Source organism: Cyanistes caeruleus, chromosome 3 (genome assembly GCF_971803275.1).
Source record: "Cyanistes caeruleus chromosome 3, bCyaCae1.hap1.1, whole genome shotgun sequence".
Taxonomy (NCBI): Eukaryota; Metazoa; Chordata; class Aves; order Passeriformes; family Paridae; genus Cyanistes; species Cyanistes caeruleus.
In genome coordinates this window covers 10,384,358-10,408,855 of record NC_141703.1, presented here as the reverse complement: position 1 = coordinate 10,408,855, position 24,498 = coordinate 10,384,358, and the positions used below count along the sequence as shown (strand labels likewise).

Here is a 24,498-nt window from a genome sequence, read left to right as displayed (position 1 = left end):
AAAATTTACCAGCAATGCTGAACAATTCCAAAACAGATTATATTAATTCTGCTGTTTATCACTATAGTAAAATTTACTTTTTTTCCCTCTTAAGACTAATATATTTATTTATAAAACAAAATCTTATTCAAGAGTGTACTACCTGCTGGAAGAGAAAGCCTCCACAAATACTTCCAGGAAAAATATCTCCATATAAAATACGTATACAAATTATGCAGATTATATTAAAGATATACATATACATATACACATATATAGTCAACATTTCCTTACCCATGCCATTATTTAGGATCACATCTACTAGCAGATGCAAGAGTTAAGATGATGTGAATCTCTCCCCATTCAAATTTCAGTTACTTGGTTAGACTGAATTCTGAAGGGCCTCTTTGGAGGAAGCTTCTTTACTTCCTTTTCTGAAGTAGCAGTTATGGCTATTTGGTACTAAAGACCACAATGGAAATTCTCTGACCCGAAAAATTAATTTGTATTTCACTGACTGAAATGTTTCCTTTGCTTTTTAATGAACTGTTATTCTTTTTACTCACTCATGGTCATAAGAAAAATGTTGGTAGCCTGCTTTAGTCAAAACTGGGGGATTACACCACCAGGAACTCCCAGGACCTGAACATTTCCAAGAGAAATGGCATCTAGGTTCCTGGCATCCAGGTAATTAAAACAATTGGAAAGACCCTGGTGCAACTCTGCATGCAGAGCATGTCTCAGGGGATTAGTTTCTAATCCTCTTCCCAGAAACATCAGAATGAGGAGAGGGAGAATCTGAGCTTCCCCTGCACCAGTTTCATTCATCAAAACCTCAGGAAAAGAGCTGCAGTACAAAATAAAATTTCTGTTTAAAAAACAACTTTGGGTGGGTTGAAACCTGTGCAGAAGGCAAATCATGCTGCAGCACGTAAAGTTATAGGGATGAGCTTTGCTGAGAATTTATAAGTGGCTTGTAGCTGCATACAATAATAATTTACCTACTTTGCATAAGGATCCATAGGATGACAAGATGAATCATGTTAGAAGAAATAATTGCAGTTCCCTGTGCAGAAATTTACACTTTGAGTGGTGTTCACATTTCTGTCTCTGATCCCACTGTGCTGTGACATACTCTTCATCTTTCAGTTTACTAAAAAAATACTTACAGGAGTTTTTGTTACAATTGTTTTGTTTTGGTTTTTGTTTTACTTGATGGTTTTTGTTTACTGTGATGCTTTTCATAAACCCCTACCATCGCCAAATACCAACCAGGAATTAATTATATCAGAAAACAGAAGTTACATGGAACCAGTTTGGGTTTTTTTGTTTGTTTGGGTTTTTTTTGTTATTTTTAAAAAATTATTATTTATTATTTTGTTTTTGTAAAGATGTGGTAAAAAAGTCTTCTGAGCTATATTTTATAATGATAAAACTACCATGTGCCAAGATGAACTTATGATTTTTTTTTCCAAACAAATTAGAATTATAAGTAAATGCAAGGGATAGAATATTTAGTCATGATGATCATTAACATCTCTAGGTTAAAAAACACAACAGCAATGAGTGAGTGAAGAAAAGTTCTGTGTGCCTTCACACTGTCTGTGTGCTGTGGATTACTTGAAAATATTCTTTGCAATTTGAGTCTTTGAGTCTTTCTAAAATAAATTAGGTGGCTCAGTTCTCACAGGTGGGATTGCAGAATTAATCAGAAGCTGACATTATGGTCTTCTCAGTGGTTGATTATACATATTTATTTGTTTATTCACAGCACATCTTTTATTTTTATTGCATTTTGGCCAGTGATTATGCATCAGTTGACACAATTTACAGTTTGTCTTCTTTTACGGATATTACTGACAGGAAATATGTTGCTAAATGTAATTCTAAGTACTTCAAGTCAACTTTATACTCACTGGTATTATACACTGTGTTAAAAAATCAGATTAAAGCATTGGCAGAGTCATACTGCTGATAGTAGGGAGTGATACAGAATTTTCCTGGTAATACCATCTGCCATTTCCTTTTTAAGAACATGGTTTCCTGGCAATCAAATTCTTATCAGTCCAGGTCCTGATTAAAAGACAAATAAACCCTGCAGTTGTTAATGTCTTCAGTGATAAATATGTTCCCTAAATCATACTTCTAATTATAAACGGATTTCTAATATACAATGTTTAATGACTATCTTTGCACCCGCATGTCATTTTTCTTATCTATTATAACAGAGCTGAATTCAAATGGAAATATTTAACTTGTCTCTACTGAGCAGAAAGGCAGGATTTACAGTCTTCAGTATATTGCCCATCTCATTTCACATAACTCAACCAAGTTTTTGTTCCACTCCTTGAAAAATTCTACACAGGAACAAATAACACATTTCCCTTGATGTCCAGATTAATGCTATTTTTCATTAGCTTCATTTCCTATTCAAGATGGACATTTCTTTTTATTTCTAGGTGTTTATACCTGGAAGACAATGTTTAAATGTATGATTTCTTTTAGTGTCAACTCTATAATTATCTTTGTAACCCTCTGGGTTATTTTCACTTGTAAGAAGACTTGGGTGCTGAAAAAGAATTAGAAATAAGTGCACTAATAAATATAACTGCTTCCTTGTCCTGTAAAGAAAAAAAGATTATTAGCTCTCAGCTTAGATATATCGACAGCAGCACACATCCAATTTTCAGTTCATTTGCACTATTGAATTCTCCTCGCCCCATCTCCATTTTCCATCTTAGTTTTTCTGCAGACTTTTGTCACAATGGGAATCTGCTGGGCTTAATTCATCTCCCGGTGCATTTCATTAGGTTGGTTAGTGTCTTTGGCAGCCTACTTACCCAGGAAGTCCAAAGCCCAGAGCTGTGACATTAATCAGATACTGTGAGGCTCTGGTTCTGGGGACTGAATTATTGATGTACAATTTTGTGTGATGCCTCAATGAAATCCACATAAGAGTATCAACATCGTACTTATTTATGAAGGCCCCAAAAGAATTTTAAAGTGTCCAGGAAAAAATGCAGCACTGCCTCCTAGTGGGATCAGATTCTTTAGGAAAAAATATAATCCACATAATTTCTGCAAATATTTACACTTGAAAGTGTAGGATTTCGACTTACACATATACTACCTGTTGGATTATTCCACATTAAAAGTCTTATATATGTGTGAATATTTGTTTATATTTTCTAAAAGGCAATCTTAAAATGGAACTTTGAAAGCCACTCAGTACATATATATTTTGCCAAGCGGCAGCTGCTCTCACCCAAAGTTGTTTGTTCTTATTTTAGTCATGAACTGACTGAAGGGAAAGAGCTGAGGTGCTAAATGAATTTAGATTGTAGTGAAGGCTTTGGGGAGTATTTGAAGCCAAAACATCCTTTCTACCAGTTTCTCCTTCAAAACTTTATGTATGAATTCCCTGTGAGAATTCACAATACTCAGTGGTACTCTTCAAAACTAGAAGGTAGAATGGTTCCTGTCTGACATATTTTTTTCATGTAAATAGTTTCTATTTTAATTAGCTCTTGTTACCTTTTTTGATTGTCTTCAGATAAAAATATGTTGTACTTTTTGTAGCAAGCTTAAGACATAACAAAGGCTTCCCACTGTGCAGCTGCACTAATCATCAGGTTTTAGGTCCTAATTATGCAATTTCTGAAGCATTAAGTTTCATATCTAACAATAAAGTGATATTAAAGACAAATCTTTCTCTTTAAAGCCCTGAGAAGCTACATGCATCTGGATCAACAGGAACATGAAGTGCACATTTCTAGTTCAGTGGAACTGAACTATGTAGTCAGCAGTGAAGATTATTTTTATTTTACTGGGTGAATGGCCTAACTTCCTAGCAGGTTAGTTTGGGGATGTTAAAACATGAAGATTTCTTAATTTGTCTCTTAAAAATCTGACATTTGTCTCTTAAAAATCTTAAAAATCATACTCCTTTGTAAAGGGAGTTAAAGGGTCACTGGAAAGCTGCACAGCAGAAAAGAAGCTGGGGGTGACAGGTGTGAACATGAGGCAGATGTGCCCAGGGGCCAGGAAGGCCAAAGGCAGCTGGGCTGGATCAGCAATGGTGTGGCAGCAGCAGCAGGGCAGGGATTGTCCCCCTGGACTCGGCACTGCTGAGGCCACACCTCAAATGCTGTGTCCAGTTTTGGGCCTCTCACTACAAGAAAGGCTCTGAGGGTCTGGAGCGAGTCCAGAGAAGGGCAGTGGAGCTGGGGAAGGGTCTGGAGCACAGGTGTGGTGAGGAGCAGCTGAGGGAGCTGGGGGTGTTCAAAGTGGCTATTTCAGCACTGGAAAGGGATGTCCAGGGAAGTGTCGGAGTCACCATCCCTGGAAGTGTTGAAGAAAAGCTGGACACGGCACACAGTGCTGTGGTTTACTGCCATGGTGGTGTTCAGCCAAAAGCGGAACTCCAGGATCTTGGTCTTTCCAGCTTTCATGATTCTATGATTCTAAGATCACAATATTAGTCCAAAGAAATGAGAGGAACTGCACAAAATTTAGTGCAGAAAAAGCAGCAAGTGAAAATGAGGAAACATCCAGCAACAACAGGAGGGAACAATGAGGGTTGCAGGGATTTAGGATTTGATTTGAAAGTGAAAACTGTAATAGTAAAAGCAGTAAGTTAATAAAGGAGAAAGTTGCTATTTTGCATATCACTTTTAAAATACTGTTATTCTTAGAAACTGAAAGAACTCCAAACCTAACAAAAGATGTGTAGACTGCTATTTTTCTTAATTGTTATTGTTATTCCAGTACTATTATTGGTTTGTAAATCACCAATGTATTCTAAGACTAAAGACACTTTATCAATCCCAGAAACTTGAAAGGGTTAGTTAAAAACAAACAAACAAAAAAAAGCATGAAATAAATTTTACTCAAGTGCCTTGAATCTTCACTGCCATTAAAAATATGAGGAAGATTGCCTGTGCATAATTCATGACTATTTCTATAATGCATAGTGAAACTAGTAAAATGTTAAGAGGATTTCTCCCATTAAACAAAGCAGAACTGGATTTTTTGATCTCCAATACTCTTTAAGGGGATTTTTGTTGATTTCGAAATTATATAGAAACACTTGTTGAAAATGCTGCTGGCCGCACACAGGTATTTGAAATTTTGAGATTTTGGATAATGATGAGCACAGTGTGCTCTAAAATACAGATCTTGATATGTGGTTTATGTCCTCAGCTAGACTGAACTTCTATTACATGTGCAGAAAATGAAATAGATTAGCTAGTGTTGAGTGATAACGTGCCAAGATTTTACATCACACAGAAATACTCTGTTTTATACAGACCTCTTGCATTCTTCAGTTTCTGTAAGATGTTTATCTAAACTGTGATTTTGAGGAAAGTTTTGATTTAGGCTTTGAGTTTTAACCTGAAAGATGAGTTCAAGGTGAAGTTCCATGGAAGTAGGAAGCCCCCAGAATGCAAAGGAATGAGCTACAAATCTAAGAGTAGGAAAACAAATATCCTGGCTGCTCTCTGAACATGTGGAATATACAGTGTTCTGGCACCTTTAATCTTTCATCTACTATTTAATTCCTTTCTAACCATGAGTAGAACGGTGTAAGAAATCTCTATGTACATGGATACTGGGTGGTTGATTTATAGTACTCTAAAAAATGAAATTCTAACTTTAAGTTCATCTCAGTGAAGCTTACTGAAATGTTAGGGTGAATTGTGCCATTGATCTCTGCAGAGACAAGACAGTTTAAACTTTCCTGAGTGTTAATGCTAAGGTGGGATAATGCCAAAACATTCACAGAGTACCGCTAACTAAAATGCCAGAATTGTTAATACTTCTTCTTTTGTGAAAGAAATCTATCTTTCTGTAATATTCACATGTGTGTGTTACATTGTTACCTTGCCCCAGGCAATTTCAGCATCCAAATTGCTCGGCATCCCCTGCGCAGCCGATCTCTTTGTCAGTTCTGCGTCTGTCACTGCCAGCCACTCTGTCAGAGCATTGATCTCTTTCCGTAGTTTCCGGGACAATTTCAAGCATTTCTCTAACTCTTGCTTTTTTTCTGTCACCTGCAGAAAGAAAACTTGTGGTTATTAGCTCTTAACTGAAACAGTTCTGATGGTTTTTACATCACATTTTCAGTAGGCCACTTTTCTATAAAAACTAGACTTGGGATTCCACAGGTGAAGCTGCACTTTTAGAATAGGAGTATCTTGATTTGTTCTCTCAGTACCAGGAATTTTGCTGCTAGAATGCTAACACCTACGAGAAAATCATGTATGTAAAGATGCACTGAGTTTGAACTAGCAACTAGAGCTCCAAAAACCTCCTTCTCTGTTTTGAAGTCATGCACACCAAATTAATTTGGAACAACTGAACTAACAGGCTTTCCTAGGGAAATAAAATAGATGTCAAAACCCTTCACAGGACATATTTTAATAAAAGAGGTAATATAGGAACTGGGATTCTGCAAGGTTTTTTAATATGTAGCTAAGTTACATGGAAGAAAAAAAAAAATAGCAGTCAAAGAAAGCCTCAAATCTTGAAACACAAAGGTCACTGAATAATGTCAAACTAAAGCAGCACATTTAACTTCGAGTTTTTAATTTTCTGAATGGTTTGGATGTGAAGTACCAGGGATGACCTCTGCTTTAGTTGTAAAGTTCTTTGAAGCTTGGTACATGGCACCTGGAAGGAAAGCTGAGTATTTCTGTTGCCTTGACTGTCACATTGCATTTTGAAAGAACAGGGCAAACACAACCTTTCTTGCAAGCCCCTGATACTCTTCAGGGATTTTTCTTTGAAAAATCTTTTCAAAGAAAAGGTTTTACATAATTAGTAGAGAAAGCAGAAAAGTAAATTAAGAAATCTTAGATGGAAGACTACACTACAATAGACATTAGGCAACTAGTAGCACAAAATACAAATTAATAAATTATATTATATATATTATTAATACATGCTGTGATGAAGTTTAAAAAACCCAATCAGAGACAGAGGAGTAGAAGTGCCCCAGAGATCACTAATATTTAAAAGAAATTCCTAATTAGCTTAAATGTCAAATAGTAATCACATTAAGACTGTAGCCTCTGATTTGTATTTAAGTATTTTTAAATAGAAAAAACCCTTCTACAGCAGCAGCAGAAAACTGGTATCAGCATCTACTAAAACCATTTTGTACTTTGCTACTAAGAACAAGTAGTGGCAAAATGATCATATTGATTCGTAGATCAACTGCCAAGGAGAATTCGAGGTTTTAAAATGTAATAGGATGTTACAAGGTTAGGTACATGGCTTTTGCTATCCCTGAGTAAGGAGATGAGATTTGCCTAGGGAATAAGCTATAAAGCGTTCCTCATAATTTATTATCACTCTGTAGAGGCTTACTACTGAAATCTCATAACATTTTTCACTGAGTGTGCTTTATGTGCTTTCTTGCATGCCAAATTTATTAAATGAGACCACAGAACTTACAGTCAGGCCAAGAGGTAAATCCCTGGGAAGGACCATAAAACTCAGCTTTTTAGAGCTCCATTCACATGTGGAGCCAGGTTTTCCACCTCTTCTTCTGAAGAGTGTAATAGCAATTGTAAATAACATTACTTAGCAGCAATACAGTGCAAAGTGTACTACCTTGAGCTGGATTGCCTGTTTAAGAATTTTCAATACCTGGTATATTTTAACATGAAGTTACTGATACTTGTCAAAACAGAGAGAAAATATTTGTGTTCCTATATACATCTCTAAAATGTGATTATTATATAAATAATACAACAATATCTCCAAATACATTGCATATATCCAGAGGTTACTGATTAATCAGTTTGTTGGTACTTCAAATGTAAAGATGCATTTTCAACAGAAAAATAGGAAACAGTGCCCTCTAAAGGCCTTTTAGGTCAGAAAATGTGAATTACTTTATAAATGAGGGCACCTCTTGAAACAGCACCTACAAAGTCACACAAGTGAATCTATGCTTGAATATGTATTTTTCCCTCAGACCATACATGTCAATCCTGAGACTTACTATTAGTTATAACTACGGATAGTTTTCTCTTAATAAGTCTTCTTCTCAATGCAATCAATTAGTGCTGATAATGGCTATTCAATTATTTTATTTCTATATATCTGGGCTTCTGTGACTTTCTCTTAAACTGTTAATTACCATGCTGTGTAAAAGTAAATGTGAGAAATTCCATCTAGGGCAGAAGAGCTAAGACCAGCATCGCAAATTTTTGAGATACATCAGTTTGCAATATTGCTCACTTCAACTCACTAATGGCACCCTAATGGCACACTTTTATCCCTTCATTAGATAAGAGAGGTTTCCTACAATAATGGCACCTGTTTGCTGTTAAGTTAAACATAATGCAGGAATAAATGCCACAGTTCTTTCTAAAATAATGGAGAAGTCAAACGTATTATTCAATCCCAAATGGCAGCTATCCACACATACTGAAGCAAACACGTTTTCCTGACACTCAAAAGATTGATGTCTCTTAACACCCTTACTTTCTAGCAAGATAGAACTGTTTTAATTAAGATTCCCTAATTAGTATTATCTCTGTTAAAAGTAACACAACTCTTACTGTTTTATCATACTGTAGTTAGCAGGGCTTGATTCTCATTACCTGTTTAAACCACATACGGGCACTCAGTATTACCATGGGCTCATTTTCCTAGATATTAATAATTTATGATTTGAATAATTTATAATCTAGAATTCTCTTTCTGTCATGTTTTGTGTTTTCCAAGTGTATAAATTTTAGAAATAAACAGACAGGTATTATCTGTCATTCACAATTTTCAGTCATCCAGTCACAGCACCAAATTCACTCTAATCCTACAGTTTTCAGAAGTTCTTTGAATAGTTCTAATGAGGGCAAGAGGGAAAAAAACAGAGTAATGAAGGATATGTGTTAACTGAATTATTTAAATGAAGTCTTCCTTCCTGCCACAATGCATCTTCTGAGTCATGTTAATGTTGGTTAGGAGCCTGTCCATCCTACTCTTCCTAGTTGACTTTTAGGGAAAATTGAGTAAACTAAACAGTGTCCTATTGGGAAGTGGCTAACATATTAAGACACAATGAAAATGCAAGTCAGGGTTCTTAAAATTTAATCAGGGAATCTTAAAATTAAATCAGGGAATGGTTATGACAAAAACTGACCACATGCAAGTGCAGAAGTCACAAAGCACAGTGGTACACTGTGGTACACTTTCCTCTTGAGGAAAGCTTCAGTGGCCAGAGCTTTTTGTTCAACAGATTTTTGAACAGCAAGAAATGGACATTATATACTTTAAGATCTGTACAGTCAGAGGCAGAAGTAATTTAAAAGGTAGAATTATCTCCTTTATGAAGCAACCCTATAAGTAAAACTTGATCTAAGTAATTTCTTAATCTGAAGTGACACTTTGAGGCATCAGAATAAAAAATAAAAATCCCCCATCTGAACTCTAAAGGAACTCACAAGGAACCAGCAGGAAAAAAATATATTAAAAAAGTAAAATTTTGAATTGTCATGAAAGATTTTTTTTATTTTCTTAGGTGGTTGCTTTTACTCTTCAGAGAAACTGAGTAACCATGCTGGTGATTGCCTTTGCCTCCATTCCTTCAGTCCCACTGGAAGAATCTTAAAAGGAACCAGTAAAAAACCCCATTTACTTACCACACTGAGGTTAGTTTTCATCTTGCCAACACATGGTTTTATATTAAAAACACAGAACTTACCTTTGCACCCAATTCATTATATTGCAGCTTCAAAGCCGTAAGCCTTTCATCCAGTTCCTTTGGGTTCTCTGTCTGCTGCTTCTGAACAATCTGCCTCCCAGTTTTTATCACTGTTTCCACTTCAGACTTCACCTCACTCAGGTTTTTATATAATTTCTAATCAAATAGAAATATAAAAGCGAAACACCACCATTAAAACTTGAAAACTAGGAAAGACCATTGGAAGCATTCAGAATCCAAACAAATTCAGAACAGCCCATCTTCACAGTGACCTCAAAGCTATGTCACTAAAACCAATGTTAGAAATGTTATACATTAGAAAGTAAACCTCACCATTAATTGTTTTAGGCTGTGACTGAGGCTGTTCTCAAACTTGGATAATGTAGTATTTAAAACAACAACAGATGTCTTCTGTCAACTCATACAGAATATTGGATAGATTTGAACTACAAATAGCCACTAGTTTTTAAAATCTGTCATTTTTTCATACTGCTAAATCTAGACAATGGAAGGACAGAGGATTACCCCTATATTTAATAAGTGCCATACACTGAAGAATTGACTTAATTAAAAAACCTACATAAAAAAAAGTAAAAAAATGAGGTGGACCTACTGTATTTACTTAAATTATTACTACTGTATTTACTTAAAGCAGTATGTATATAGTCCAAGTCCTTTCTAGGTGCTTAATATGATGACAAATTCTTCATTCCTTGAAACCTGTCAACAAATTAGTAAGCTGTTGTATGATGCACACTGTCTAAATCCTGATGAATTACAACTAGATTTTGAAAAACAGGAACATTATGAGAATCCTTCCAGTTAAAGACACTTTAAAATCACTTTAAGTCTTCCACAAAATACATCAGCACTGCATAAACTGGCTGCTGAGTGAAGACACTTTAATTCAGCACAGAGCTTCTAACGACCACATCATTCTAATAAGAATGTCATTCCCACAAGAATATGAATTTAAGAGCAATTTTGTTTAAGAAAAACAAAAGATGTAAAGCAACAACACTGACTTGCCCCATGTTTTTTATTTTAATTTAAATTCTTTCTGCATTTAATGCTGAAAAAGGTTGGGAGGGGGAAATCTTCAGGCATGCCAAAAAACACCAAATAACCAAAAAAACCCCAACAAACAAAATAAATCTGAACAACAACAACAAAAAAGATAATCCATCTAGTTTTGCTGTTACAATCTTTTCATGATCATCAAGAACACAGTGTTTAGCTTTATTTCCCTTCAAGTGTAAAGGGGAACAGGATTATAGTGATATTAAAGAGAAATGTACAGATTTTCCTCATACTCTTTAGAATCTATTCAGGTCATCTTTTGCTCTTGAACTGAAAGAAAGCCATAGCATGCCATCTCATGGAAGTTTTAATATATGGGTTTCCGTTATGCTTTGTGTTTCCTGGCTAGAATAGACTTGTGTTCTGTAACACCTCTTTCAGTTATGTCATAAGAGTTCCATGACTCTACATGATATCTACACTGAACATGTAGAATATTGCAGAAAATAGAGCCAATACGGGGAGGTGAATTCAATGGCAGGACAGGAACTGGGAATTAAAAAGGGATCCTAGCTGGTATTCTCACATAGTCAAAGTGCATGTCTAGAGTTTTGAAGGGGGTTTTGTTGTTTTTCTGTGGTTTTTGTTGGTTTGGGTTTTGGATTTTTTTGTGTAACTGATATTTTGTTTCTCATCTGAATCAAGGACAATAATCTCTGTTTTTTCTCTTTCTCTATATAAAGCCGATAGAAAGACAGCATCTTAAATATTCACCATGCAATGATCCAGCTGTGATTGTACTACTTCCTGCTCAACACTCTTCATCTCCAGCTTGGGCACCTGCAATTTCACTTCATCTAGAATTCTTTTACATTCTTGGAGGCGCTGTTCAAAGTTGGCTGGCTTCTGAAACAAGCGAAACTTCATCGACACATCCTGCAGCTTTTTCTGAAAAGTAATCATGGGTGAGTACAAAGTGTGAAATCAAATCAGTGCTGAAGACAAGTCTTAGTCCTGTTACAGAATACTTAGATTACATTGTCAATCAGCAATTTCTCATTAAAAGAATATAAAACTTTTGGGGAAAATGCCAGTGGCAGAGAATCTTGGGTCTGCACTGGAGGATCATCATCCAGGGCACTGGATGCAGCAGAGCCTGTGGCAAAAGAGCCTGCATACACACATAAAGAAAGGGAGATATTTTGTATTTTTCAATATGCAAAATGCTTGTGGGCATGGGGAAAAGACAGATTTAATGGCTTGAGGATAAGCCATCCACATTGCACAACTCAGTTGCTGCTTCTTGGTACAAGGAACGAATCTTTTAGTTCTTCAAAGAAACTTAAATGGCAGTAAGCAGGTCTAGCACAAACCCCAAGATTTAGGCTGTAAAATTGATTTATATTTAAATTTACAAAAAGTATAACCTAGAGTAAAAAGAAAGCAATTTGAAGGCAGAAAAAAAAATCTATAACAAGCTTGGCTTCTAATTTCACCATTTTCAGAATTTTCTATATTTGTGCATTAATTAGACTGCTTGCTCACATGATCCACACCTCAGGGGGAGGGGAAATAATTAAAAATAAAGAAAAGGAATTTTAATTATATACTTGAATAAGAAATAATTTCTCTATAGAAGTACAGAGCAAAGTACTATTTTCAACTCTCTGGGGAGCAAAAAGAAATAATAAATGTCACTAAGAAACAGCTAAGTAATTAAATAGGAACTCAGCATCTGCAAACAGACTTCTGATTTTTTTTTTCTTCAAATCTTAGACATTTTATTACACTACAATGTGGTCTGTGCCATAAAGATTTGAGGAAAAACTGTAATAAAGCATAGAATTGGTCTATAAATAGGCATTGGCAAAAGCCCTTCCTACATCTATCAGCTTTCTGAAAAGGAGGCAGGAATCATGAGCAGCAGCCAACCTGGGGTACCACAGAAAAGTATGCAAATATCCAGCAACTCCTTTCAATAACTTTCTTCATTAAATATTTTTTATGAAATTGACATCCAATGAGATAAGAAATGAAATATTTTTGACAATAAATAAGTGGATAATTAAATAAAAGTAGGAAACAAGGGTAGGAATAAGAGGTCTTATTTTTCTTCACTGCTTGCATGCACTGAATTTGTTTGGAATTAGTTTTTCATTCTCTGACACTTCAATTTGATCAAGTTCAAATCCTGTGGGAATCTTCCACTACCACATCTGTATCAGTTACCATTTGTGTTGGTCAACACATTAAAAGATATTTAGACAGTGAGAGAATGACAGTATTAATAGCAGAGAGAATCAAAACCATCTGCAAAGAGTCACTGAAGGATTAAAAAATACTGAGGATCTGTAGGGGGAAACAAAGGCAAATTATTTTTAATTCACCCAAAAACTAAGCAATGCAGAGAAACACTAAGCTTGACATACCAGTGGGATCTGAATTATCTTAGCACTCTCACTCAGGTTCTGCCAGATAACAATAACAGCTATATTATATGCTTATATCTCCAACAGTTTTAAAATAATATAATCTCAGTGCTTAAAAGCAGCAAAACAAGCAAAGTGGGTATTTGGAGCAATTTGGAACATGAAAAAAACAAAAATGAGGTACCTGTCAAAGTATAAAAGACATTGTAGGAAGCCGTTTTGTACCTGAACGCTCATTTTTGATCACCTTGTTTCAAAAAGTTATTTTTAAAATAGAAAATTTATAAAGAATGACAGCAAAATGAAAGCTGTTTATCTAAAAGTCTCAGTATGCTTTAGATATTATTCAGTTTAGAAAAGAGACAATAGAGAATGTATTCAAAAAAGTTGACCAGAAAAGCATTCAGTACTGAACTTTGAAAAATAACCATTCTTTAGAAAAGATTTTACATTCATATAACAATTCTCAGACTGTTAGGAGTAACTAGGTATTATATCACAATGGCAGACACAGAATTTTATCTTGCTAATCACACATTTCCCCTTAAATTTAAAAATCAGAATTTAGGCCTCAGCCTACAATAATCCAAAAAGGCAGGATAAATTTGGCCACAGTTAACAGTTGTTTCACAATCTCAATGCATTTATTCATTTGTATAGTTTTTGACTTTCTGCCCAGGCACTAGAACTAATAACAGAAGAAATATGTCATATTAGAAATATTACTTAGTCCAAAAATAAAAGAGGAAATAATTTAAGTGAGAATGAGCTTCATCAAAAAGTAAGTGAAGACTGATCTCATGAAATGTGTTTTACCACTCAAGGTAACACAATGATGGAAAGGAGTTCATGAGAGTTCAGTGGCCTAAAATCAAATATAGTCATAAATATGTGTAACAAAGGGCTCAGCTTCTACCTGGTTTGGTAGTTGATATTTACATTATGCATGTAAATTACTACTTTTTTGTTTATCTTTCATCTAAAGTCAACAAAGCAGTGTCTCAAGATGACCTCCACCCATTTTTCAAAACTCAAACTGGTGCACATCATCAACTAGAGAAACCTTACAAAGAGAAAAATGTCTGCACAGAGGTGGATTAATAAAAAAGGCACACAGAAAGGGTTGTGCTCCCTTGCATGTTGTTGAATTCACAAACATTTATTTACACAACCATCTGATGCCTGCATTTTACTGATGAAATATGGGAAACTTCACAGCTGCCATGGAGACCATCAGAGGTGAGTTAGTATGAAGAAAAGCAGAAAAATAAGGAAACATAAATAATCTCAACAAAGAAATCTAGTCCTGTACAAAAGATGAAACAGTTTAAAAAGTCAATTTGTTAATTTCAAATTAATTAACTTCTAAAAAGCAATTAATGATACCCATAATAAGAATTAAAACCCAAACGGAGGTGCCTAGAAATACCTGAGAGGGATGAATCAAAGAAGGCAATAATTAAATTATTTGTCTTTCTAATAAATTATGATTTTTTTTTTTCCACCTACCAAAAAATACAAACAAAAAAACCAAACAACAGAACAACAACAACAAAAAAACCCCAAACCAGCAAAATAGCTTTTCTCTGTTGTTTATTCAGTCTTCTTCATTTTCAAGAAGGTCCCTCTGTATCTGTTAAGCTAGCTGAATTAATGCATTATCTAATATTTCAGACTGATGTCTGAATTGCACAGCTCAGCATAATTTGTATTTCAAATGCAGTTCTACTAAAGACCTCCAAATATTTTAACCTATTTTTGACAGTAAATATTTTCCAATACCTCAAAACTTACATCAAAAAAGACCCACTGTAATTCTATCTCTTGAAACTTCAGCACATTCAATGCACCCCCCTATTATACAGAGTCCCTACCAGTTGGTTACACCAGTCCTGCACAACCTAGAACTGCTGCCAGTGATCAAGAAGGCTGGAATGAAAAAGTGAGCAGGAAGAAGATATGGATGGTATGCTTTATCCTCTCTGATTTTCTGGCTAAAGCAGAAGAGATAACTCAATAACACTCCATGACAGAGTACCACTCATACTACTCATTTAAATGAAGGAAAAATGCTGGAAATAAAATTTGCCTACCTGTGCCACATCAATTTGGGAAAGCACTCTTTTGGCAGCATCTTTACCCCGATTTCGTTTCTTCATTTCTTCCAAACTAATCTCGTGGCTTGTTAATTCAGATTGTATTTTCTGTTGGAAAACAAAGCCAGCAGTCAGCAAGGTTTGAGGGACAATTGTATGATGTTTAAATTATTTGGAGCAGTTGATCTGAAGCACATAGAAGAGCAGTACCAGCCTGCACAGCCCTGCCTGCAGCACGAGGGACGTGACCCTGCCCCTCAGCTCAGTCCTGAATCTGGAGTGCTGTGTCCAGCTCTGGGCTTCCCAGTGCAAGAGAAACATGCAAATCCTGCAGCAGCTCCAGCAGAGGGAGACACAGATGATTAAGGGACTGAATGTGGATTTACTTTTTTTCTGAAGGAAAACAACAGTTTTCATTGGTAAGAACATTAAAAAATAACCATAGAAAAAAGAATAGGAAAGTTATTTGCTTCACTCTTATCACTCATTTTCACAGCATCACAAGGAAAGTTGAGAGAAAACTAATTGAGATATCCTGCAAGTATAACATCGTCTTCACCTTAGAGAGCTGTGCTATATCTAAAACAGTACACAATTTTTGGCATTCTACTGACCAGAACCTAAGCTCAATGTCAGTTTTCTGTAGCTAAATGCACAATGACACACAGTTCATTAATATACTAACAATGCATTTTGTAACAAATATTGCTTGTTATGTCTGTCTGCAAAATCAGAGTGTGGTCCAAAGAAAAACATCAGCTTTTTTTGGGTCACCATTAATCAACCTTACAAGACAAAATTAACTTAAGCAGTGCAATGTAATGGAAAAGAATTCCCAGAAAATATATTGATATGTTATACTTCAGGAAGATTTGCATATAATTATGTTTAAATTGTTAGAAAATAAGAAACTGTTACTAGCAGAATTTCTAGACAGGACTACAGAAAAAAAATTACCCTATGAAATAAAGACACAAAGCTATGTTCCCATCATGAGATGCATTTGAGACCATTACTCCTGCATTAGAAAGTGATTTTTCATTTAATCTTTTTTTTTAATGGAATATAGCATTTTTCAGATGCCCTGAAGACCAGCTATAATTTGAAATATATGTACATAAATTTATCTTACACTACAGCAACTTTAATAGTAAAAATAATATCCATGTATTTTTAATCACATTTTTATAGGTTATGAAATACAAAGCTGTGTACAACATATGCTGCCTACTTTTTGTGGCTATTACATGTTTATAATGACTTGTATACCATTATAATGTCATATGTATTTCAACACTTAACTGGAAGCAGATTTTCATAAGTTGTACTGAATATGTATTAAATTAAATTTTAGGGGAAAAATACATGAAACCATAAAGTCTTTACTAAGTTTAACTGCAAGATTTTATTTATGACTCTAACTTAGTAAGTACTATTTGGAGAATTAAAATATTTTTCTAAAGCAAAGTATTTGTAAAAGCAAAATGACTAGCAGAAAGCTCCAAATTTAGATTATTTTTTTTCTTCTAAAATTATCATAATTATACATTTTTGTTTTTTTCATATTTTGAGTTCTCCTTGACAGGGCTATTTAATGAATGGCCAGAAACATCTGGAGCAAATAATAGAATTTTTCTAAATATGATATTAAATTTTGAGCAAACAAAAATGGTCAATTAAAAGAATGATTCCATCAAGAAAAGGAAGGTTTATTTAATTGTTGAGCATTTATTTTGTCCTCGTGTAAGTTTAAAATTTCCTTCTGAAGTGTGTTTGAGTTGTAATAGTTTTGCATTTATTTAGTACCTGAAGCCAAATAATTTCTTCATCTTGAATGCTGGAATTGCATATGAAAGGAAGAAGAGAATCTGAATGTTAAAAAATATACTGTACCACACCTGGTATTTCAACAGTTTGTTTCTCCACCTCATCAACAAATTGGTTTTTGGTTTCATTTCCCAATTTACTTTGTTCAACCTCGGAGTCACTCTGGAAAGCACATAACCATTCTTATCTGAATAGGTCAGAACAACACAGCACAGATAAGAGGAGTGTTTAAGCAATTAGGTATTATGGGACATTGCATAGAGATTGTTCTATCTTACTGTTTTAAATTGCTCTGCAGGAGAGAGATGAAGCATCATCTTCTCTGACATCAAAATGTGGAATTGGAAGAGAACAAACACATTAGACAAAAGATTAAAAGAAAAGTTAGTAAGGCTTATAGCCAGTTAAGCCATTTTTTCTTTTTTTCTTTTTTTTATTTGCTACTGCTGTTCACAGGCAGAAAAAATAAATCAGTCATGAACAGCTATGAAAAAATTTATAGCACCTGCCTGTGATGTCCATTATCGTTCAATTTTTAAATGACCACTTTGACTCTTGTGTCTCTTCTGACTCACAAATTTATTGTATGAACTTCTTAACATCTATAAGAAAACACTATTTTTTTCTTGTATTATCCCCATCTCTTCTTTTCTCATTGGTTTTTGTCTATTTCTTTTCTATTTTTTTTTTAATAAAGAGCAAAACCTGCCTTCACTTAATTTCTAGAACATCAGAATACAATGTACTGTGCATAAACTATTGTGTCCAACAATAGATGAATGCAACAAAGGTTAAGGATTCTCATTTGACATCACTGGCAATCTTTCAGAAAATTTGCAAAACTTTTATTCATATATATACATATAAAAACATATAAATAGAGGATGATACAGCACAAAGAACAAACAGGTAGTTCTTAACTCAAACTGCATGCTTTGTTATGGACGCTAACTTTCACGAAAGAAATATTAACTGGAGAGTCCAAATGAGAAAAGAAAGGCAGAATAGGCTTGAACCATGACTGACAAGGCAATACTGAGCAATTTGGACATGACAAATGCAGTTAAAACACGGTGTTCAGATGCTATGGAGACGTGCAGAGGGGGACAACACGTGTAGTACAGAAATCTGCATAGATAATCAAACTTAATATATAACAGAATGTAAGCTTACACTTCTGAATAACACTTATCAGCTCTTCCCTCTGACCCACACATGGCTGAACAAAACAATCCTCACAATTTCCAGCAGAGGAAAGGTAAATGTAGGTAATTTAAACATTTTCCTCAGTAGGCAACTGTGAGTTCTTTGTCCCAAAACATTAGTCTGAAGGCAATGAGGCATGGCATCATCTTGTCCAGTAACATCTTGTACAACTGAACCATTCTGCCATTGTATCATCCCATTAACTTTAGTTTTGAACAAAGCACAAAGTTATTATAAAAAAAAATTAAAAGGCACCTTCAATTAGGAAACAGCCAGGCATGTAGTACTTATCACTACAGAACTGAAATTATCCAAGCATTTTATTGAAAAGGTAGATTATTTCTTCACTTTTCAAAAAACACAGTATTGAATTATTCTCCACACCACAATTTAAATAGTTTGACTGGGGAGAACAAGAGACAAGTGATTTGACATACACAGGTGAGAAATTAAATAAGTCGATTTTCTTTCCCTCAATGTAAAAATATTCATGTAGTCACTCAGACTACGCAGAAATACACTGTAGAAATTCTTCCATCAAAAGTTGTTGATTAACAAAGCTACAAATTATTACTTGAAAAATATTTCAACATATAAATGTAATATTTTTGGTACAGGTTTATTTTTGTCCCATCAGTTAAAGAATAATTTTAAAAAAGTCACCAACTGCAAATTATTGTGATGATGATGTAATTCTCTGTATTTTTTTGGTAAGTTTAGAAGTACAAAAAATTTTTTCACTGGGATCTTGAGATACCAAGCATACAAACAAATAATGTTTCCTTTTGGAATACTGCCCTAGAATTTTCCTCACTCATGGTTTTGTCATAATTGGGCCTTGAGGAATCTGAATCGATTTATCTGTGTGGTCTGCTGTTAGGTTTTTTGGTCTGAATACATCATCTTCAGTTGTACCCCAAACAATTCAAGTAACTTTGGCTCTCTAGCATTAAAGTCTCAGTGCCACATGGTGGAGTAAGAAGCACATGGAATTTACATTCAAAAAGTGATCCTAAGAATAAGTTGAACTGCACACTTTTGACTCCCCTTTCTTTCTGCCCAGTTTCTGAATAAACCAAACTGACCATTTCACTTAAAAAGAGGAGCTAAATATAATTTTGTTTTCTCAAGTTAATTTCTGATCAGATGAAACAAAGATTATTCCTCCTATCAATGCTCTAAATGGATTTGAATTTTTTAAAGCAAACACACAGAGCTCCCAAGCTCAGCAGCTTTCTGATTATAAATTCCCCCATATGTTCTTTCAGAAGTGCAACACATATTGCTGAATGGGCTGCTAAATCCCTCAGCATGGATAAACTGATCCCTGGCCAGAAAGCAACATCACTGACTGAAAGATTCCCATTCCAGCTGTGCAGACACTATTGTAGGTATCTTATATGAATGAACTGCTTTCAGCTCCACCAAATGGTGCCAGCAGAAGCTCCACAGGAGACGTGGCCATTCAGGATGTGCCTGCTCTGCCACTGGCTGGGGTGGCTGCTTGCTGGAGGAATGACTCAGTCTATCTATCCACATAAAAATCATTGTTTATTCCCTTTCCCTCTAAGGATTTCAAAGAGATTCACAACTGAACTTCAGAGAACTTCAATATTTGCATTAGACCTGTTCAGTTGTTAATTAAGTTTTTTTTCATTAGGTCTCACTGGCACCATAAAATAAAAACATGAAAGGGAAAAAATCATCAGCCTCTATGCTGGTTTTCCCATAGTGGATATAATACAATCAGGTGGACCTGACATTAAACAATAAAATCTCCAGAAAAATAACAAGTTCTGCAAAAGCACTGAGCTGAAATTTTGTCGTGAAAGTGTGCTAATTAAGGTTGGTTGGGTTTTGTCCTGCTTCAGTTTTTGAAGTTCTGAATTACTTCCTTTCACACAGTCTGCAGTAATTCCCAATATGGTACCTGATGATGCACATAAGTCAGATGTATCCATGGGACATGTGAAACATGTAAGGGTCCAACACAACAAAAAAAAAGTACATTTTCATATAATTTTTTTCTTATGTATTCACTTCATATAATTACAAGATGAGAACTTAAACTGATGCATCTTTAAAAAAATGCTAATTTTTATCTCATTAAATTTTTTTTTACGTCAATCCTATTTCTAGGAAGAAGAAAAATAATTCAAGGGAGTCAACAGATAGTTAACATTGTTTATGATTCAAACTGAAAAAGGTTTTCCAAATCTGATATTATACTGATAAAAATGAGAAGAAAATAATGTAGGATAAAAATTATTTAAAAAATAAGACTGAATCCAGATGTGATCCTACTTTTCAAATACAACATTTATAGTCCCAACATACACATAAAAATATCTGTGTGTACTTACAAGTGCCCACTCACAAAAAGTAACTGAAAGGTACATCCATCTACATGTTAATTCAAAAGACATAATAAAGTTTATTTCTTAAAGGAGAGAAAAAATTATTTTCAGGGCTGCATATTTTCAGATCTGAATATATTTAAGATCATCTAAGGTACTCCATACAAGATTATTATTATTTAGAATTACTTATAACTCTACAGGCATGCCAAAGAAACCCATAATTGAGTATCTCTATTAAATCATTATAAAAGCTCTCATTTTCAACTTCCCTCTAGGTTTTTTTCCCTGTTTACTTTCATAATCTGACTGCCTAAATTTAGACTGAATTATTAACGTAGAAGTTTAGGTATACAACATTATAGAGGATTGATATTTTTATTGCAGAGATATTTGGTTTTATTTCATTAATATTCTTACCCTCTTAATGCTGCAGTAAAGCAGACCTTACAGAAGAAAGAAAGGAAGAAGAAAGGAGTAAAAATGATAATTAGATGCACATTTTTATTTCAAAGGCTAAATAAACCATGTGTGAAGACTGGGAAAAGCTTTTTCTATTGAACTTACATGAGCTGTAAAAATTTAAATATAAGTACATTGATGTGCATGTTATGAAATAATTAACAATGTTGTCTATGTTTCAATAATTTAGTAACAAACCACATAATTGACTTTGCAAAAGAGTAATCTAAGTGTAGTGAGGATGATGAATTTCTTCTCTCTAGGATGGGAGCTGGATTTTAAAGAATGATGTTGTTTATCCTTGCCTTTTTAAAATTACTGCATAGTCTTCTGTGACATTTAAAGTTCTGTACATCTTCTGGACTGGTATATAATATAAATCAGAAGGAAAATATGACTTTACTAGGAGAGTAGCTTAAACATCTCAAAGTAATCCTACACAAAATTTGCTTGCACTTTCATGCTGATCATGTTGCAAATCCTCTTTAATGAGAGGCTGAGGGACAACCAAACACTCTTTGGTTGATTAGGAAAACCAGTAAACACATAAGCTCAACCTGTGTTTAACTTACCTGTGCTTCCTGAGGGACCTGTGCTGCATCCACTCTGTCTGCAGTGTAGGCTGTTAACTGTTTGTCAATAACAGCCAGAGACTCTTGGATCAAGCGCAGGGTTTTGTCAGTCTCCTGTGCAGATTGAATACTCTGTTCAAGACTTTTCTGCCTTCTCACAGCCTAGGAACAATGACAACATTATCAGCATTCACAGTAATAATGCATATAATACATTTTCTTCCACACTTTTTTTTTTTCCCCCAAGAAATTCAGGCAAAGAATCAGACAGAAGGCTCCTGACTTGCGCTCATCCACCTTTTTGTAGGATAAATTGCGCATCTTACTGCCACCCATTCAGATTTCTCGCTAAGAAACAACACCCAGATTCCACAGACAAGTTCTAAAAAGAGAAGGATCCCAAAAAAACCAAAACTGTGTAAACTGAGGATTGCTATTCAGAGTGCAAGATGGCAAAGCTTCATAAGCAAACCATCCTGGCAGTGCTGTCTTTCTCTCTGAGGCAGAGAGGTCCTCCTGATCTTATTATGTAACTCAGGAGACTTTGTTTACTGAGAATAGGGTTACTGTCATCACAATCCTATCCAAAGCAATCCACCTCAGTAAGTGAGAGGGATAAAGACTCTGTTGAGCTGGATTTCTCTTATATGAAGCATAAATAGCTGCTTGGAAGAGGCAATGCCTACTTTCTTCCTCCTGTAGGAAAAAAAAAATTAAAAAGTTGAATCCTGCTTCTATTCCACCAGTAGTGCCACCATGGCTTTTTACACAACCCTTTTTTGGAGAAGGCTGTTTCCCTTTCAAAGGAGCTGAGTTTATTGTTTAACAAATCAGGACAATAAATTCTCCAACCAAGTTGTCCTTAAAACACACATATATTAAACACTTCACATAAATGAGTCAGCTTTAAATATTATTTCCAACACTTTATCAGGTAATAAATAACCCGGTACATTCTTCCATCTGTCATTGTGTCTACCCACAGACTCATATTTTATTGGGACCCCAGCCACTGCCTAGCAGAGTTTCTGCTTTATACAAAACACACAATAATTACCAGTAACTTCAAATACAACATAGTTTGTCTGTGTACAAGTCAAGCCATATTGCTGCCCCGAGAATAAGGTGACTAACTTAATTTGACATGAACCAAAGGTGAAAGCAAGCACCCTTTAAATACATTGCTAGATACCTTGCCATTTTTCTAGTCAAATCACACTTTTTCTCTCTGGAAAGCCAGTTATACTTTAATTTGATTTCATACCCATTACAACACTCTGTCCTTGGACAAAAATATCTGTCAGCAATTCAGTGAAAATATTTGATATATCTGCACCTTCTTCATGGATCTCAGATTCTTGCAGAGCTTCACATATAACAAATGAAGAAGATTATTTCTTGTGAGCATTCTTGCTAGCTGTTTGACTTAGTTAAAGGATAGGGAGATCCAACCAGTATTTTCTATATTTGTTTTTGTAAGCTGCTCTGTGCTATTTCAAAACAACTGATCAGATAATCTTGTATCACTGCAAGTTCCAGGAACCTTCTCTGGAACTGAGCAGCTTTACATATCAGACTCATGCTGTCAGTGTAAATGGGAGCACCTAAACCACCAAGGTATTATTACCCTACTGCAGTGCTAAGGCTGCTACTTAAATGACTTTTAGCTTCATCTGGTTCGAGATTTTAACATAAAAATCTTCTTGGCCTGTTCAAAGCAGTGAGTTTAAAACCCACAGACCACCTTTTCCATTTACCTTCTCACTACTTACTACTGATTTGTAAGCCTGGCTAAGACACACTCTCTATCAATCAATTTGCGTCACTGTGGGCTAGACTGAAAGACAGATTTGATCAGAAACAGGATAAGTAGCTTTTTAAGTACCCTGATGGGTAAGGCCATCCTCCTGGAAGCATGGAAGAATCATGGAAGAACTTCCCTGATTTTACTGATCTCTGTGGTTTAACTGTTTGTACTAACACACATCCACTCCTCCTGAGGGCTGCAGTGCCCTTTTGTGCAGAAAAGCTCACCACTTCAAATAAGACACTGATAAAGCTCCATTCTTATGATTCATCCAAATAAGTGTTTGCACTTTCTGGAGAATTTAAAATACTGGACACAAATCTGGTGTTACATCTATCTGATAAACTAGTTTTATAGCAGCACCTGAAGCTTTGAACATATGTAAAATGCTGTCCCATGCTAGCTACTATTTGGAATTAGGGACTTGTTTAAATACAGATACATTTGCTGCCAGCCTGAGAAGCACACTGTATGCACGTAAAAAAGAGTGGGGGAAAAACACCACCACACAATGAAGCAGCAGAATGAAGCAAATTCAGAGTCTTAAAATTCCACGAAAAATAAGAAGTTATGGAAAAAAAATTCATCTCTGTGCTTATATGATCAGAAACTGTGTATACCAAAATTCAGTGATAGAATACAAATAGAAAAAAATTGAATACTCATTGGTCAAATATTATAGCAGATAAATTTAAGAAAAAAAACCCAATAAATCCTTGCATGAGCGTGACTGAATTTTTACATTTTTATCTGAAGCAAACATGAAGTCAGATAGATATATATTCATGCCTGTGATGTCTTTATGTGCACACAAGACACACACCAAAACAAACAAAAACTGTCCTCAGAGAGAATCTGATTACAGCCTGAGAAGCTGTGTGACATTTTGCCTCTTCCAAGTGAGCTGAGTACTTTTCCCCAAGCCAACAGTTTAGGTGAGTGAATGAATGATGTCAGACCAAGACATGAATGCAGCAGTAAAAGAGGGGAATTATATTGGCAATGGGAGAAGAGGCACACAGTTGAAT

At 35.0% G+C, this 24,498-nt stretch overlaps 1 protein-coding gene across 22 annotated transcripts in view; it reads right to left on the bottom strand.

Moving 5' to 3' along the window:
• The window catches only part of DMD (dystrophin), a 1,136,032-nt gene that overhangs the window by 597,373 nt on the left and 514,161 nt on the right, over window positions 1-24,498 (bottom strand). For all 22 annotated transcript variants that reach the window (XM_086879790.1, XM_086879801.1, XM_086879781.1 and 19 more), the window contains 5 exons: window positions 21,664-21,825; window positions 15,237-15,347; window positions 11,489-11,662; window positions 9,695-9,850; window positions 5,862-6,032 (listed from right to left, as the gene is read on the bottom strand). In XM_086879790.1, coding sequence (XP_086735916.1) covers window positions 5,862-6,032; window positions 9,695-9,850; window positions 11,489-11,662; window positions 15,237-15,347; window positions 21,664-21,825 — 774 coding nt within the window. The remainder of the gene's footprint in view (window positions 1-5,861; window positions 6,033-9,694; window positions 9,851-11,488; window positions 11,663-15,236; window positions 15,348-21,663; window positions 21,826-24,498) is intronic.